Below are 13,853 nucleotides of genomic sequence, written 5' to 3'. Positions count from 1 at the left end.
GTTTGTGCTTTACATACTGCGAAATGTGGCTGTGAGTCCAGAGACGGTTGCATTTACGTTTCCAAAGATGCACCGCCGACTGAAAAACAATGTGACGAGTTTTATGAGGCTTAAATCAACCTTACTTTTGCATAAGATTGCAACATTTTTATGCTGCGAGAACATTTTGTCATCTTACAAACATAAAATTAATAGAATTTTTTAGGATATTTGTGGCGGCTGACACGGAGTAGTACAGAAATGTAAAAATCAAATAGATATATTTTTTAAAAGATTGGTGGAAGTTCTGTGGAAAAGAGTCAGAAAACCTTAGAAAGCTTTATTAGGAGTTATCAGTTAGCCAGCAAATATGTGAAGGATACTTTTATGAAATCAAATCTGAACCCTTTGGCCCACATGGCGACTGTAGCGCATCACAATGAATTCTCCATCCTCACTAGAATGTGGAAGTGTCAGCATAATGCTGCTCTTTGACAGGGACAGTGAGGCCGGTCAGAGGTCACGGGTAAATGGATGAAGCCAACTACAGGTCAACATCGGGGTTTAAAAAAAACGGTACAAGCTGTTTCAAACTTGAGCGGAATGGTTTCATAAAGTATATTTATGTGTTTGAGCAACTCGGCTTTAATTCAAACCACAATATGTGAAAGTACTTGGAAAATGTCAAAAGTGAAAAACAAAAATTGAGGAGAGATACTCTAGAAGACCAACAGCTGTATCTGCAGTAAAAGTTGCTAACATGACCACTTTGAATCAGATGTGTTCAATACACATGTACACTACAAACAAAGGAGAACCATTAATTTTTTACTTTCTACTTAACAATTGCAAGGTAAATGTGATTTACTTAAAATGAAAATGTACATAAAATCCCAAGAAACTCCATAAAAGTTAGCAGCTAGACAGACTACTCACAAGCAGTAATCCCCCCATCGCAGAGTCACAGTCAAGTTGTCAGAGGTGGGCTGCAGCTCAATCCAGGAACTTTTCATGTACTCCAGTGCTTTGTGGTATGTCACTGGATCGCCTGCTCCCATCACATAAATCCATTTTCCAAATAACTTTAACCAAAATGTGAAAGAAACACCCACAAGCTAAATGATTACCTGAAACTGTCTTAAAAAAAATCATTTGAAGAGGAGACAGAGATGAGCAGGACTCACCTGTTCTGGCTCCTCTGGCATGTAAGGTTGGACCAGCTCCTGGCAGTCCGGAGCAGACGCTGCGCTCAGGGAAACGACGGTCAGCAGAAAGCAGATGACAGACAGAGCCATGGTCAGACAGCAAATTGTTACTGATCCTGCAACAGAAACCTTCTGATGCCGACTCAATTCCCTCCAGGCTTTCAGACAAAAAAAAAAAAAAAAAAGGAGATGTTGTGTAAGTGCTAAAGACAAGGGAGGAGGGCAAAACTTTACGCTCGAACGCTCCTGCAAAGCCTTTCCAGGAACCACTCAGAAACATGCAGATTTCTTTTGGACAGCTCTGAAAGAACTGCTGAATGGTCCTCTGTTGCAAACGCCTCAGCTCCTGAACAAACTCCGGCAGAGAGCCACATCCTTTCAAATGTCCAAATAAAGGATCAGACAGAGTTTTGCATCAGCAGAGGAAAAGGTGATTGTTTGTTGGGCATCGTTCTCCCTCCTGCTGGGTGTTACCCAGCGACAGTTTGCTCTTTGAATTAGTTTTATTGAGCAGGGAACTCAGCACAAAACGATCAGACTGTGAAGAATGGAAAAATCATTTGCCAGAACATCATTCAGGGGGATTAAAAACTGCTTTTATTCACCAACAAGTACATCAACCGGGGAAAAAAACAACAAATAAAATCAGTTTTCATGAGATTTAATAGTTCAGGCTAAACTACAAAGAGTTGATCTACTGCAACATGATAATGCAGTTTAGTGCATGTTAAGCTGGATCCATGGAGGCTCCCCACAGAGCTGGGGTGACTCTGTGCTTTAATTCTCAGCTGGCTGATTCTCGGCTTGATCCGACTCTGTTTCCCTAACAGCAGGTGATGTTCTCTCCCCTCTGTCATCTGGACACAGATCTGAAAAACAAACAAACAAAAAAAACTGAACAAAAAGAAAAACGAGGAAAAAATAATCACAAAATAATTAACTGTTTCCTCTGAGGCTCGTCCTACTTTGAGGACTTGGAAAAATGGCTGACCTGTGCTTACGAAGTGATACTCTGGGAGAAATCCAAGACATTCTGCTTGCTTTTTGAAGGTTTCCAACTCAGGAGACTCCAGAGCGCCACTCCGTGCTTTAAAGAAAGGAGACATGTCAAACTGTAACCCAAAACACACTGTGTTTCTGTTCAATGACTTGGTAGAGAGCATAGGTAAACTGTCTCACTGAACAGAAACAGGTATCGGCCTTTTGATTTCCCATCAGGCAGTAGGGTGGTGTCCTCAGACAGGAGGCAGTCGCTGCACGTCTCATAATACTTCCCATCATGATAGGAAGTGTGACCATTGATTATAACTGCAAAACATGGGAGAAATTACTGCATGTGTGAAGAGTAAAGTAGATGTTTCCAAAAGCAAAGCTGCAAAATCAGCCCAAAAATTGTTTGTACATTAGCTTGTAAAATCCACCCGAACCTTTCAAATGTGATTTGTAAGCACGACACACCAAATATAAACGAGTCAGTAAGACAAAGTTTCAAAATACATACAAGTGGTGTGACTTGTTATTCCCGATATGGAGACATTTGCTGCACCCTGAAGGCACTTCTCTTCACTACTGTGATGAAAAACAGCAAAAATCAACCCGTTAATTTATGCAAGAGATCATAAACCATGTGCTCTGCATGGATCAGTCACACGTATAAACTGTCTGTTAAGGCCATCAACATTCAGCGGAGCTCTTACAGACGGTCGGCCCAGTACAGGGAGATGACTCCACTGTCAGAGGTGGGGGACAGTTCCACCCAGGAGCTGTGCACCGACTGCAGGTCGGTCTTCAGGTCGTGCTTGTCCCAGGAGCCGACGTGGAGCAACCACTTTCCATAGATCTGCACATACAGTCACTGCACATTTGACTCAGTTCTAACTCAGATCTTTATTCTTTAAAAAGCGAGTTACTGCTGTGATTTTGAAGATTGCAGCCTCTTTTAATGACTAACTAAATTCTAACAGTATGATTAGTCTCATTATAATAATTTTATTTATTGTATTTCTTTCTTAACTCACTTATCTTATTCACCCATCTTATTGTGTTGACTACTGATAGTATTATTTTTCTAATATTCCAGCATTTGTTCATTTCACAGTGCTACTGTAATTGGTATGTCTGCAATACCTGCAGGGTTTTACAAGTGCAAAAACAATCATTTCTATTACTTTAAACGCCAAACGACACACTGTGACCTTGGAAATCACAAGAAAAGAAAGAAAACAAACAATAACAAAAGAGCTAGAAACTTTAAAACTGTGGTTTTACATATGTCCTTGAAACTGAAGTTTACATTGAAAATAATGGGATAAAAGAGTAATTAAGAAAAAAAACAGAGATGAAATGTTTTTTGATATCAGAATAGATCCTTCCTTGGAAAAGTAAACAGACAAGTACAAGATGTCGTGATGCAGGCTAATATAAAACTGTACATATGGCAGAAACTTTAAATTACATTTGCTTGAAATAATATGTAAAGTAGCTATATTATTTGTAATGTCTGCTTTTATAACAGAATATGAAGCACAATGTTGCATGTTGCCATTTTCAATAAAAAATCACTCCCAACTCTAATTAAGAATTGAAAATCCTCTTTCTCTGTGTGAGCTGCAGCCTCCCAATAAACCACTGAGTCCTTTAATCAGCGCGGTTGGTCGGTGGTCGGTGTTTGGAGGCTCTTCACTCATGTCAGATATACTCACAGGGCTGTGGCTGTCCAGCACCAGAGGCTTCACCAGCTCCTTGCAGTCCGGCTCAGGCGCGGCGGCGCTCAGGGAGGTGAGAGCCAGCAGAGCTACAGCCAGCTGTGCAGCCATGGTTGGAGACAGCAGGCAGCCGGGGAGCAACACTGATGTCAGGGATCCTGCTGCCAGCTACAGACCCCTAAAGGAACCGAGGGACGCCTTCTGATAGGGGGCAGGGCCACACACGCAAGATGGGAGCTTTGTACCACCACCACCACCCCCTGCTTGTCCTTATGCACCCCAAAGAGCTTATTATTTCTTAATAATGAAAATAAAATGCTGTTCCCGACACAGTCACACAACTGAATACACGTGCTTGGTCTCTGTGGGAAACAAATGTTTAACTTTTCGCCTCCATTCGGCAGGAGTTCGAATCCTATTTATCTTGTTACGTAACAAGCAGCTGGCAAAGTGTGAATAGCAGGACCCCCACATGTCTCAGCATGTGAACAGAATGTCATCAAAGTGTCAGGCACTTTCAGAGACACAGAGACACAAGCACACGGAAATTTCTCCCCCATTCTGGCTTCATCTCTTCTGTTTCTAGCAAAAAAAAAATAAAAAGTCTTTAAATTGTTGTAAAAATGAAAGAAAAACTGACCAACTTTTCTTATTTATTGTGTATCAATAAAATCCGTTTTGGCCTCTGACAAAACTCAAAAACAAGCAGAATTTTCTCCATGCGAAACGTCTTTGATTTCTGAAAGGGTCGACATGGCTGGTTTGGCACAGGGACAGAGGGAGAGCAAAAACAGAACAACAACCTCTGCTTAGCATTCAGGTCATGATCCTTAATATTAGAACCAAGATGGAGACATTTTCTGATCTTTGTTATCTTTGAATACCGTATTTCCGCTGTTTTCTGCATCTCAGGACTCTTGTTTGTGACAGCAATGAGAATCTGCTTGGAAATTTAAACTCTGACCCTCCTACAAAGCTCTATTTGTGAGCATTATATCTCGTAAAGCCCAAACTGCTGCTTTGACGGTTCTTCCTTTCTTTTTTTTTTTTTGTAGCACACAACTCTGTCTTGCTGGCTAATCTTGCATGAATAAATTGTCCAACAAGTTGCAGTTTTGTCATCAAAAGGAGACTATTTGTGCACATCTTGGCATATCTGGATAACTGGAGTGTGAAAGGACGGTAAAAGCTGGAAGGATAAGGACACTGAAAAACATTTTTATAAAAAAGCCCACGGTGAATGGAAAGTCAGTGGAGAGATTAAATGATTTTTTCTTTTGTCTCTTTTCTCACACAAGAACAGAAGATGCAGGTCCTTCCTTTTCTGCTCTGTAAATCTGCTTATTGAACTCAAAAGAAACCTCTTGCTCACAAGCTTAAATTAAGGCTTGTCATAAAGTATCATCCAATGCAACGTCCTTTCATGCTTAGTCAGACAGAACTGTAGAGTTTGAAGTGTCGTTTGTTGCAGGCAGGGTTCCCCCACACTTTTCATGTCAAAAATCCATTCATTTTCTCACTTCTTTTTTGTTGCCAATTTAAAACTGTAAATGCAAAACCTAAAAAGTTTTTGTGCATAGGTTTGCGCAACCCACAGATTGAGGGATGGGTGGATAGACAGATACTGTTCAGACAATTTAACAGGGCATAAAGTCGAGAAACAAGTCTGTCCTCACTAAATGTCTTTGTCCATACTTGTCTAAGCTGAGAAAATTGTCCAATCAAATGTAAGACGTTTCCAGATTGGTAGAAACTCTACTGACAAAATTATTTTCCTCATCGGTGGGATTAGGTACCTATAAGGTGCCACTCACAACTTCTTTACCGTGAAAGAAAACATATCAGCATAATAATTTCTGTTTTACATGCATCACTGAGGTTTATCTTGAAAGACATTGAACAGACAGCAGTGAATGGTTTGCAGCAGACTACATAGTTTATTTCCAAACAGTTAAAACAAGTTATGCTTCAGGGCGTTAACTAGGAAATCACATGTGAATCGTGATTAGATCCAAAGAGTTCAGGAACAGAAGGCACGAGGGCGGAAAGCAGACGGTCACTTGTGTTCTTCTATTGTTCTTCTGTATGTCCCTCTGCAGGGGCAGTAGTATGTTCCCTTTCCTCAGGACAAAGGTCTGAAACACAAAGGAAGTCAGGTTGTGTTAAGTACTACATGCTGCAGACAGCTAAGAACAGACAGAAAGACCGAATCTTACCAGTAGTCTCCAGATAATAGAAATCAGGTAAGAGGTTCAGACACTTGGCCTGTTTCTTGAAAACCTCAAGATCGGAGGCGTCCAGTTTCCCTGTCTTTGCTGATATTTGTGAAAGGAGAAGACGGACATTACTACAGTTTACAAATAACTGATAAATCTGTTTTTTTTATTGTGATTGTTAAAGAAATAAACCTGGAACTCACTGAAGATGTAAAGGTTTTTGCTTTTTCTTGTCTCCCCGTTCACCTCGGCCACCGCGTCGTCCACCCACAGGACGCAGTCAGCGCACGTCTCCAAAAAGCGCCCGATATGCTCATATGTGGTGGAGTTATAGTAAACTGCAACAGATGAAACGTAACATCAACATGTTTTCCTACGAGAGATGGTGGTGTGACGCGCCACAGCAGGGATCTACTTACAGATCACCTTGGTCGCGTTTCCTGAAGTGCTGGAGTTAAGGGCCCCACAAACACATTTTCCCTCACTGCCAAAGGAAATTAAGATAACTCTCACTTTAAAATGTTACCTTAGTAAAGCATTATTATTATTGAAATGATAAAATAGGAATTTCCAAGTGCACATACATTTTGTCCATGTAGTGCAAACTGAATTCATCGCTGTCAGGTATGGTGGTGAGTTGAACCCAGGAGCTGTTCACAATCTTTTTTGCATTCAGGTTTTGTTCGCTGTCTGATGCTCCAGCATGTAAAACCCATTTTCCATAAATCTGTTCAGATGAAGGAACAAGTGTGGAATTACTTTTCAGGAATACATACATTGTGATGCAATAAAACCCCCCTAAGGTAAAATCATCCAGTTGTTGGTTTGTTGATTCTGAGCAGCTGCTGCCCTGCTTACCTTGTTTCTGTCCTCCAGAGGTTTAATCAGCTCATCACAGCCTGGATCAGATGCGGCGGTCAGAAAGGAGAGAGCCAGCAACGCGAAGCAAAACTGAACAAACATGGTGGGAAGCTGAATGGAAGTCAAGTGGATGTGGTTGCAAGGGCAGGACAGCTGAGCTCTTTTGGGAGGGCCTGGATCAAGACTGGGAGACAATGATCACGTAACACACACACACAAACACACACCCATGCACGCACACACAGAAAGACAGAGAGAGAGAGAGAGACAGAGAGAGAGAGAGAGACAGATAGAGACAGAGAGAGAGAGGTTTGAGGTTTGATTTGGGCGGGCTGTACAGAAGTGGGACAATGTGATATAATCACTTAAAGTTTACACCAGAGACCTGATCTAATGCTTCTGGACCCCTTCTCCATATTGACTTCATCTAATTTATTCTTGAAAAATGTCACTTAGTGAAATGTTTAATTTCATCTTTCTGTAATAGAACAATATTTCATACCCATCTCAGAAATGCATAGAACCAATACCCGGCAATATCTGTCTGAAAACTCCATTTCGTGAGATTTCGTGTGGTTAAACATTGCATAAACACAACATTAGCAGCATGTCAGTGATATTTTAGCCCAAGCATCAATTTCATGAGTTCAATGAACTGTGCGTTCAGTCAGTCTGAGTCCCTTTAACTCAAACTGGCTGCACTGAAACAAAGAAGACGCTGTTGTACATTCTGCTGACAGTTTTTGCTGCTATGGATCCAAACAACAAATCCTTAATCTGAGCTTTAATATTTCCAAACTGATACCAATATCTAGACATGTCACTTATTCTCATATTTCTTTTTAAAACTATTCGTAAGAAACCAATTTAAAAAGGACACATTTGTATTTAGTGTGATTTACCAAAGGAGGCTAAATAACACCAGTAATAATAAACAATAATATGCCTCTAATACAGGCTTTAATTACATCCTACATTTGTTGAGCTGTGTAAACGGAAGTATCTTTTGGCCTGAAAGTCATGTTATAGTTTCTAATGTGATGAATAAAGTCTGGAATACATGATCAGGAGTGACATTTCAGCTTACAAAACATTTAAATGAATACCGTTTAAGTAATTAAGATGAACTGAATGCACTCACTGCAGGTCAGAGCCTCAATTCAGAGGAAACGGGATCTTAAAGAAGGTTTAACCAATGCAATGTCTCCATTTTTATAGCCTTTTTTTTTCTTTCCTAAGTACTTGGTAGGTGAAAGTAAATTCAACATGTGTGCTGAAAGAAGGCAGAAACAAATCACAAGGACAAAGGTTGTTTTCAGAAAAAAAAGATAAACGTTTAATTACAATAAAGCCCATGCTTTAAAGTAAAATTAAACTTGCAGGTGAAAGAATTTACTTATTCCAAAAGATGAATAATATATACTTGAAATATCCTCTAGATGTTTCTAACAGTGATGATTCAATAAAGTCAAAACAATATTTTCTTTTTAGACATTTGGAGCAAAAGGAATCAATTGAATACATTGACAACATAATGCTGGATTTGCACCTGCCAAGAGATTTCTGCATAACTAGAAACAATTATGCATAAGGACTCTAACTCTGAACGTATATCAAAGCAGATTTATTTCAGACTTCAGAAACAGCAACAACGAAGGGAGTGAAGGTGAAACTTTATTGTTCTCCAGCGTTTGCATTTGTTGAGGCAGCAGTAGGCTCACTTTCTTCAGGACACAGGTCTGAAATAGAAAGGAAATCAAGACTCATTACATATTAGGAAAAAGACAGTTTTGGTACAGAGACAAAGAAGTAATTTTACTTGTAGTTTCTGGAAAATAGAAATCTGGAATGAGGTTGAGACACTTGGCCTGTTTGTTCAAAGTCTCTTGATCGGATGGATCCAGTTTTCCTGTCTTTGCTGAAGGTTATGGAAGGAGAAAATGGATATCATTTCAATGTCTAGCGCAAAAAAAAAAACTGCTTGTTTTTTGTCAAACAAATCATTTCAAACAATAAAATAACAACACAACAGAAAACTCACTGAAGAGGTAGAGGTTCCTGCTTTTTCTAACGGCGCCGTTAATCTCCGTCAAGGCCTCGTCTGACCAGAGGACACATTCAGCGCATGTCTCCAGGTAGTTCCCAACAAAAAGACAGAGCGGACGGTCAAACTTTCTTCTTGCACCTCTAGTATTTGCTGCTTATGGCCGAAAGAGCACTGCTGCCTACTAACAGATCACCTTGGTAGAGTTTCCTGAAGTGCTGGAGTTGGCACTACCATAAACACAATTTCCTTCACTGTTAAATAGAAATAAGAAGAAAATAAACATTAAAAATGTAACATAATACTCTTCGATGACAATCACTGTTTAATCAACTAATTCTAATAATCATAGTAACTTTTAAAGCATCACAGCTTACATTTTGTCCACATAGTGCATGATGAATTCGTCACTATCAGGTATGGGTGAGATTTTAGACCTGGAGCTGCTGGAGATTTTGTGTGAATTCAGCTCTTCTTCATTGTCAGATGTTGCAGCTTAGAAAATCCATTTTCCATGAATCTAGATGTAAATAGAAAGTGTGATTGTTCAGGAAAGCTTCCACAATAAAAAAAAATTGGTTTAAAAATGAGGGAACAAACATAATTTTCATCTTCAAACCAGATCATTTTAACAAGTGAGTCAGTGAGTTTAGTAAATTCTGAAATTTCTTCTGTTCCGACTCAGATTATCTTAGAATATTTTGACATTTCACCCCAATCAACGGTTTGTGTTGTGTGAATGCATGAAACTAGAGACCCACCAAAACTGAAATAAATCGATGTCATTGTTAGACTGAACAGGACCTGAACCATCAATGGGGGCTTTAGAACAAAATGCAACTAAATTCTGCTTCACACTGTCAGTGCAAAGCACTGCTTACCTTGCTTCGGTCCTCCAGAGGTTTTATCAGTTCCTCACAGCCTGGATCAGATGCGGCGGTCAGAGAGGAGAGAGCAAGCAGAGCGGAGCAAAACTGAACAAACATGGTGGGAAGTTGAAAGTGGATGGTGCTGCAGGGACAGGACAACTGAGCTCTTTCAGGACAAAGACTCGGAGACAACGTCTTATGTAACAGAGAGAGAAAGGAGAATTGGCAGTAAGAAGTCTGTGCAGCAATAGGACTGTGTTACACAATCAGTGACTCAGATGCCCATTTGTTTAAGTCTTTTTTTCTTTTAGTTTATACATTTGTGTGCAGAGGACAATGTTTAATATCTGCTCACAATTTGCAGGGCAGTCATGAGGAGTTCTTTTGCAACTGGCCTGTTGGATGGACATTTATGGGACTTTGCTTTTTAGTCTGCAAAATTTGTGGAGACCATAATCAAAACAGGTCATGCTGGTTTTAAAACTAGGAGTTTTACTTTGTTTAATTCAGCTGAGGGCTATAAAATTCTATCATAGGACACAGAATATCTTTTTTCAAATGGTTTTCTTTTCTGCTCTTCTGATACTTTGCATCTCGTTAAACCAAATGTACACTGTGCCATAAAATCTTTATTTGTTTGCACATTTCATTAGTGTTTAAACTAAAAAAATTGGGTCATGTTTTACAAATAGAAACAAGATTTACAATCAAATTTATTGTCGCCATCAACCTGTATTTTAAAGTGGTACCATCATCAGTTTATCTGACCAGGTTTATTATCTCACTGATATTCTACTGCATGTCAGCTTCCTGCTCTCTCAAACATCACTGCTCTCAGGGACAAGCAGCAAATCTGTGATGACATAAATCTTCCTTTAGGCGTTTTCAGGTTTTAACAACAATAAGACAAGATGTAAAGCACTTTGAACTGCCTTGTTGATGAAATGTGCTATACAAGTAAACTTGATTGATTGTTTTGCTTGACGACACAACTTGGAAGGAACATAATTTCTGCTAAAGAGCTGCAAACATTCACTTACAGCCACACCAATACAAAAAGACACAGATGACTAAGGGAAGAGAAGCTTTATACCAGCAAATTCGAAACCCATGAAACTTCTCCGCTTATTTACAAAAACATAATACAAGAATAAAAAAGAGAAAAATGAACACATCACAAATGAAGTCCCACATAGCGTCACAGAACAGAAATGCAATCTAATTTACAAACTTATCTTCTTGTACTCCCACTTTATGGCTTCAGTCTAACACACACGCACGCACGCACACAAAATAAGATTAAAATGTCTCTTTTCAGCTGTGATGGTGGCTTATCAGTCCATTCCTCCCACTTCAGTGATTCTCTGCAGAGTAACATTCAAATAATAATTACATCAAATACACATACAAGAGAGAGGAGCTACATTTGTGACCTGTACATGTTGAAGCATGGAAAGGAACATGTTCACACAAATACTGACCTTTGTACATAGTGGCAATCATGGGCACTGGAAAGTAATTTTTTTATTATTTTTTATTTAATGAGTCAAAAGAAGCTTTTAGCTTTCTGTACCAAATCACATTTTAAAATCATATTAAAATCACAGTTTAACCGGATGACAATTATTTAGGAGTCGTCAGTGCGTTCTGAGATTGAGATTTGCCATTCATTTGTGTCTCAGCTGAATACAGAGGATTAGACCCGCTGTGCATTTCGCGGATCCAGGATGTGGACGCAGGAATACTGTGAAGCAGTATGAAAAGTGGAAGAGGTCAGAGAATCCACAAAACATATGCAAGTTCTGATTGCTTTCCCATGAAGAAAAGACAGTATAGGTTCTCACTAACTCTTGTTGAAATGTTGTATTGCAGGTATGCTGTGAACAGAGCCCAAAGTCCAACACTTTGAGCAAACAGCTCATGGGTTACATCACAACAATGATTTTCAGTTAAATACAGAAAGAGGCCAATTCCCCTTGCTTGGAAATCAAGTGACAACTTTCTAACTGCACAGTAGTATTGCCTGAAAACGATAATCAATTATTGTTGCTGCTCTTCCAAGTTATCTTTTTTTTCTCTTACAGATGAATTAATCAAACGTTACACAAAGGTCAAGTGGATATAAAAAAAAATAAAATAAAATAAAAAGTAAAGGTCTTTTGTTTCAATAGTGACTGATTGTTGTTGCAAAATTATATTCTGTGTTGAAATTAAAAATTGGATAATTGCTGATTGTAATATTTTCTTATTTTACCTGTGTTGGCGAGACAAACGGAATGATGTGGGCCATATTTGTGGTTGAGTTCAGAAAATATTCAAAACATTTCTTCAAAGCACAAATAAATAAAATGATGCAACGCTGTAGACAACCACAGGTGGTGAAAAAGTGTCTTAAATAATTGCAAAAGACTGAAATAAGGCTAAGAGGCTTGCGACTGCAGTGGGTTTGCATTTATGTTGTAATAAAAAACAGAATTTATCATTAAAAAAACTGAAAATATGTTTAACAATTAGATAAATTAAAATAAAAACAACATTCTGGATACTGTGGTTTGTTTTCAATGATCTTCAGTAGAATGTATTCTATCAGTCACCTGTTGGATGTGCATATACTGCTCCATACACATCGGATGTAAATATACAAAGAGTTCTCCTCTTGCTTGATTCAGTTGGTTTCCTTTGCACAGTTTCATAGTTGTAAGAGGAAGAACTGCTGAATGTAGCAGAGTCACCACTTTGAAGAAACAGAAAAGAAGAGACATGGGCAGAAACCACGGAGGTTTTGGGGTAACGGGCGCCTGGAGGTCAGGGGGCAGCTATGGCGGACGACGAGTCACTGGCCTAAATGATGTCAAATCGTGTCTCTCTGCTTCATCTGGATTTCCCCAAAGACAGGTTTGTGAGCGACTGAGAAAAACCTGCTTTCTGAGTCTTCACACGCTCATTGTCATGTTTGGAGAATACTGCTGAAAGGAGACGAGGAAAGACAAGAGAAGTGTGAATGTTGCATTCATGTGTAACAAGAAGCCAGTCACATGATACAGTGTGACACGATATCATTTTGCATTGTATCATTTTACAATTACAAATTTGTGTTATGTATGAATTGTACTTGACTGGTCAATTCAAAGTAGCACATACTTAGGGCGTGGAAATAAAAGAATACCTTAGAAATGAAAAAAATGAAAGGAAATACCAGAGCCACATTCTGGTATTTCTGTCTCTCTATCTCTCAAAAAAATAATATACATATGCAACATTTCTGTGAAGGCCTCAAATGAATGTGACCTTTCATAATGTAAAGGTCACGGTCACACAAAAATGAAACCATGAATCTTTATTTCTTCCACTTTGAAATCATGCACAGCTTTGTGTTGGTTTATCACGTAGAAATAAATAAAACTCCTTAAAGTTTTCAATTTCAATAGCATCAGAAAATGTGAGGTGTTCAGGAGGCTTGAACTGTTTTTTCTTCCAGAACAAACTTTCTCCATGCCAACCTGAAAGCTAAGGTCAGGAGTCGCTGAGCTTGGAAAAAGAGAAAGTTTGTTTCTATCGATACTAATGTCAGCAAATCAAAGTGACACATCGTGTTTGTGATTCAAAGTTGCTTTGTGGATCTTTGCCATCGCTGTGAGACTGCTAGGCAGCCAGCAATAGATTGTACAAAAATTCATTGTTTATAGCCTCGGTGTAGCAAGTAAAAACAACATCTTTGAAAACTGATGGAATTTTGTTCAGGAAAAAAATAAAGTTACTCTCAACTTTTCTGAAACATATGAATAAAATCTCCTGAACAATAAATAACTTACGCTTTCATTCTGAAATGGATTAAGGAAGTTTCCTCCCATCTCTCCGTCCTCTCTGGGTGTCCCTGGTTGGTTGCTCATACTTAGGTTACCAGGAGAGTTCTGTGAGGAGTAAAACATGTTTAAAGAAAACTGTGACTTCATGAGTTGGAGGAAGAAAGCACC

General features: G+C 39.0%; 3 protein-coding genes across 5 annotated transcripts in view; all 3 read right to left on the bottom strand.

Annotated features, from left to right (window-relative positions):
- Positions 1–1,758: 1,758 nt before the first annotated feature.
- LOC129371946 (uncharacterized) lies at positions 1,759–4,230 on the bottom strand. Its single transcript, XM_055048847.1, has 6 exons — positions 3,887–4,230; positions 2,882–3,024; positions 2,686–2,753; positions 2,364–2,492; positions 2,176–2,271; positions 1,759–2,053 (listed from the first exon to the last, which is right to left on the bottom strand). Exons 1-6 carry the CDS (start codon positions 3,998–4,000, stop codon positions 1,962–1,964), a joined length of 642 nt encoding a protein of 213 aa, XP_054904822.1. The 5' UTR covers positions 4,001–4,230; the 3' UTR covers positions 1,759–1,961.
- A 1,573-nt stretch (positions 4,231–5,803) lies between these two features.
- Positions 5,804–10,025, bottom strand: LOC129371990 (uncharacterized). The gene is made up of 6 exons (XM_055048934.1): positions 9,892–10,025; positions 6,690–6,832; positions 6,525–6,589; positions 6,309–6,443; positions 6,106–6,204; positions 5,804–6,024 (listed from the first exon to the last, which is right to left on the bottom strand). The coding sequence occupies exons 1-6, from the start codon at positions 9,994–9,996 to the stop codon at positions 5,960–5,962; spliced, it is 612 nt and encodes a 203-aa protein (XP_054904909.1). The 5' UTR covers positions 9,997–10,025; the 3' UTR covers positions 5,804–5,959.
- A 925-nt stretch (positions 10,026–10,950) lies between these two features.
- ssbp2a (single stranded DNA binding protein 2a) overlaps positions 10,951–13,853 on the bottom strand; it is a 50,053-nt gene continuing 47,150 nt past the window's right edge. For 2 of the 3 annotated variants that reach the window (XM_055048931.1, XM_055048933.1), the window contains exons 16-17: positions 13,692–13,790; positions 10,951–12,845 (exon numbers count right to left, since the gene is read on the bottom strand). In XM_055048931.1, the coding sequence (XP_054904906.1) occupies positions 12,813–12,845; positions 13,692–13,790 (132 nt within the window). In that variant the 3' untranslated portion in view covers positions 10,951–12,812. The remainder of the gene's footprint in view (positions 12,846–13,691; positions 13,791–13,853) is intronic. The other variant, XM_055048932.1, reaches the window with a different exon arrangement.

This window comes from Poeciliopsis prolifica, unplaced genomic scaffold (genome assembly GCF_027474105.1).
Source record: "Poeciliopsis prolifica strain line A6 unplaced genomic scaffold, Auburn_PproV2 SCAFFOLD028, whole genome shotgun sequence".
Lineage (NCBI taxonomy): Eukaryota > Metazoa > Chordata > Actinopteri > Cyprinodontiformes > Poeciliidae > Poeciliopsis > Poeciliopsis prolifica.
This window is presented reverse-complemented; position numbering and strand designations above follow the sequence as displayed.

Bases quoted from the DNA above. Each gene is read 5' to 3' on its own strand.
- LOC129371990 (XM_055048934.1), bottom strand. From the start codon at position 9,996: ATGTTTGTTCAGTTTTGCTCCGCTCTGCTTGCTCTCTCCTCTCTGACC. The intron at 6,444-6,524 runs GTAAGTAGATCC...CATCTGTTGCAG, and splicing joins AAACGCGACCAAGGTGATCT to TTTACTATAACTCCACCACA. The intron at 6,205-6,308 runs GTGAGTTCCAGG...CACAAATATCAG, and splicing joins CAAAAACCTTTACATCTTCA to CAAAGACAGGGAAACTGGAC.
- LOC129371946 (XM_055048847.1), bottom strand. From the start codon at position 4,000: ATGGCTGCACAGCTGGCTGTAGCTCTGCTGGCTCTCACCTCCCTGAGC. The intron at 2,272-2,363 runs GTGAGACAGTTT...CTTTCTTTAAAG, and splicing joins CCGATACCTGTTTCTGTTCA to CACGGAGTGGCGCTCTGGAG. The intron at 2,054-2,175 runs GTCAGCCATTTT...TTTGTTTTTCAG, and splicing joins GTATCACTTCGTAAGCACAG to ATCTGTGTCCAGATGACAGA.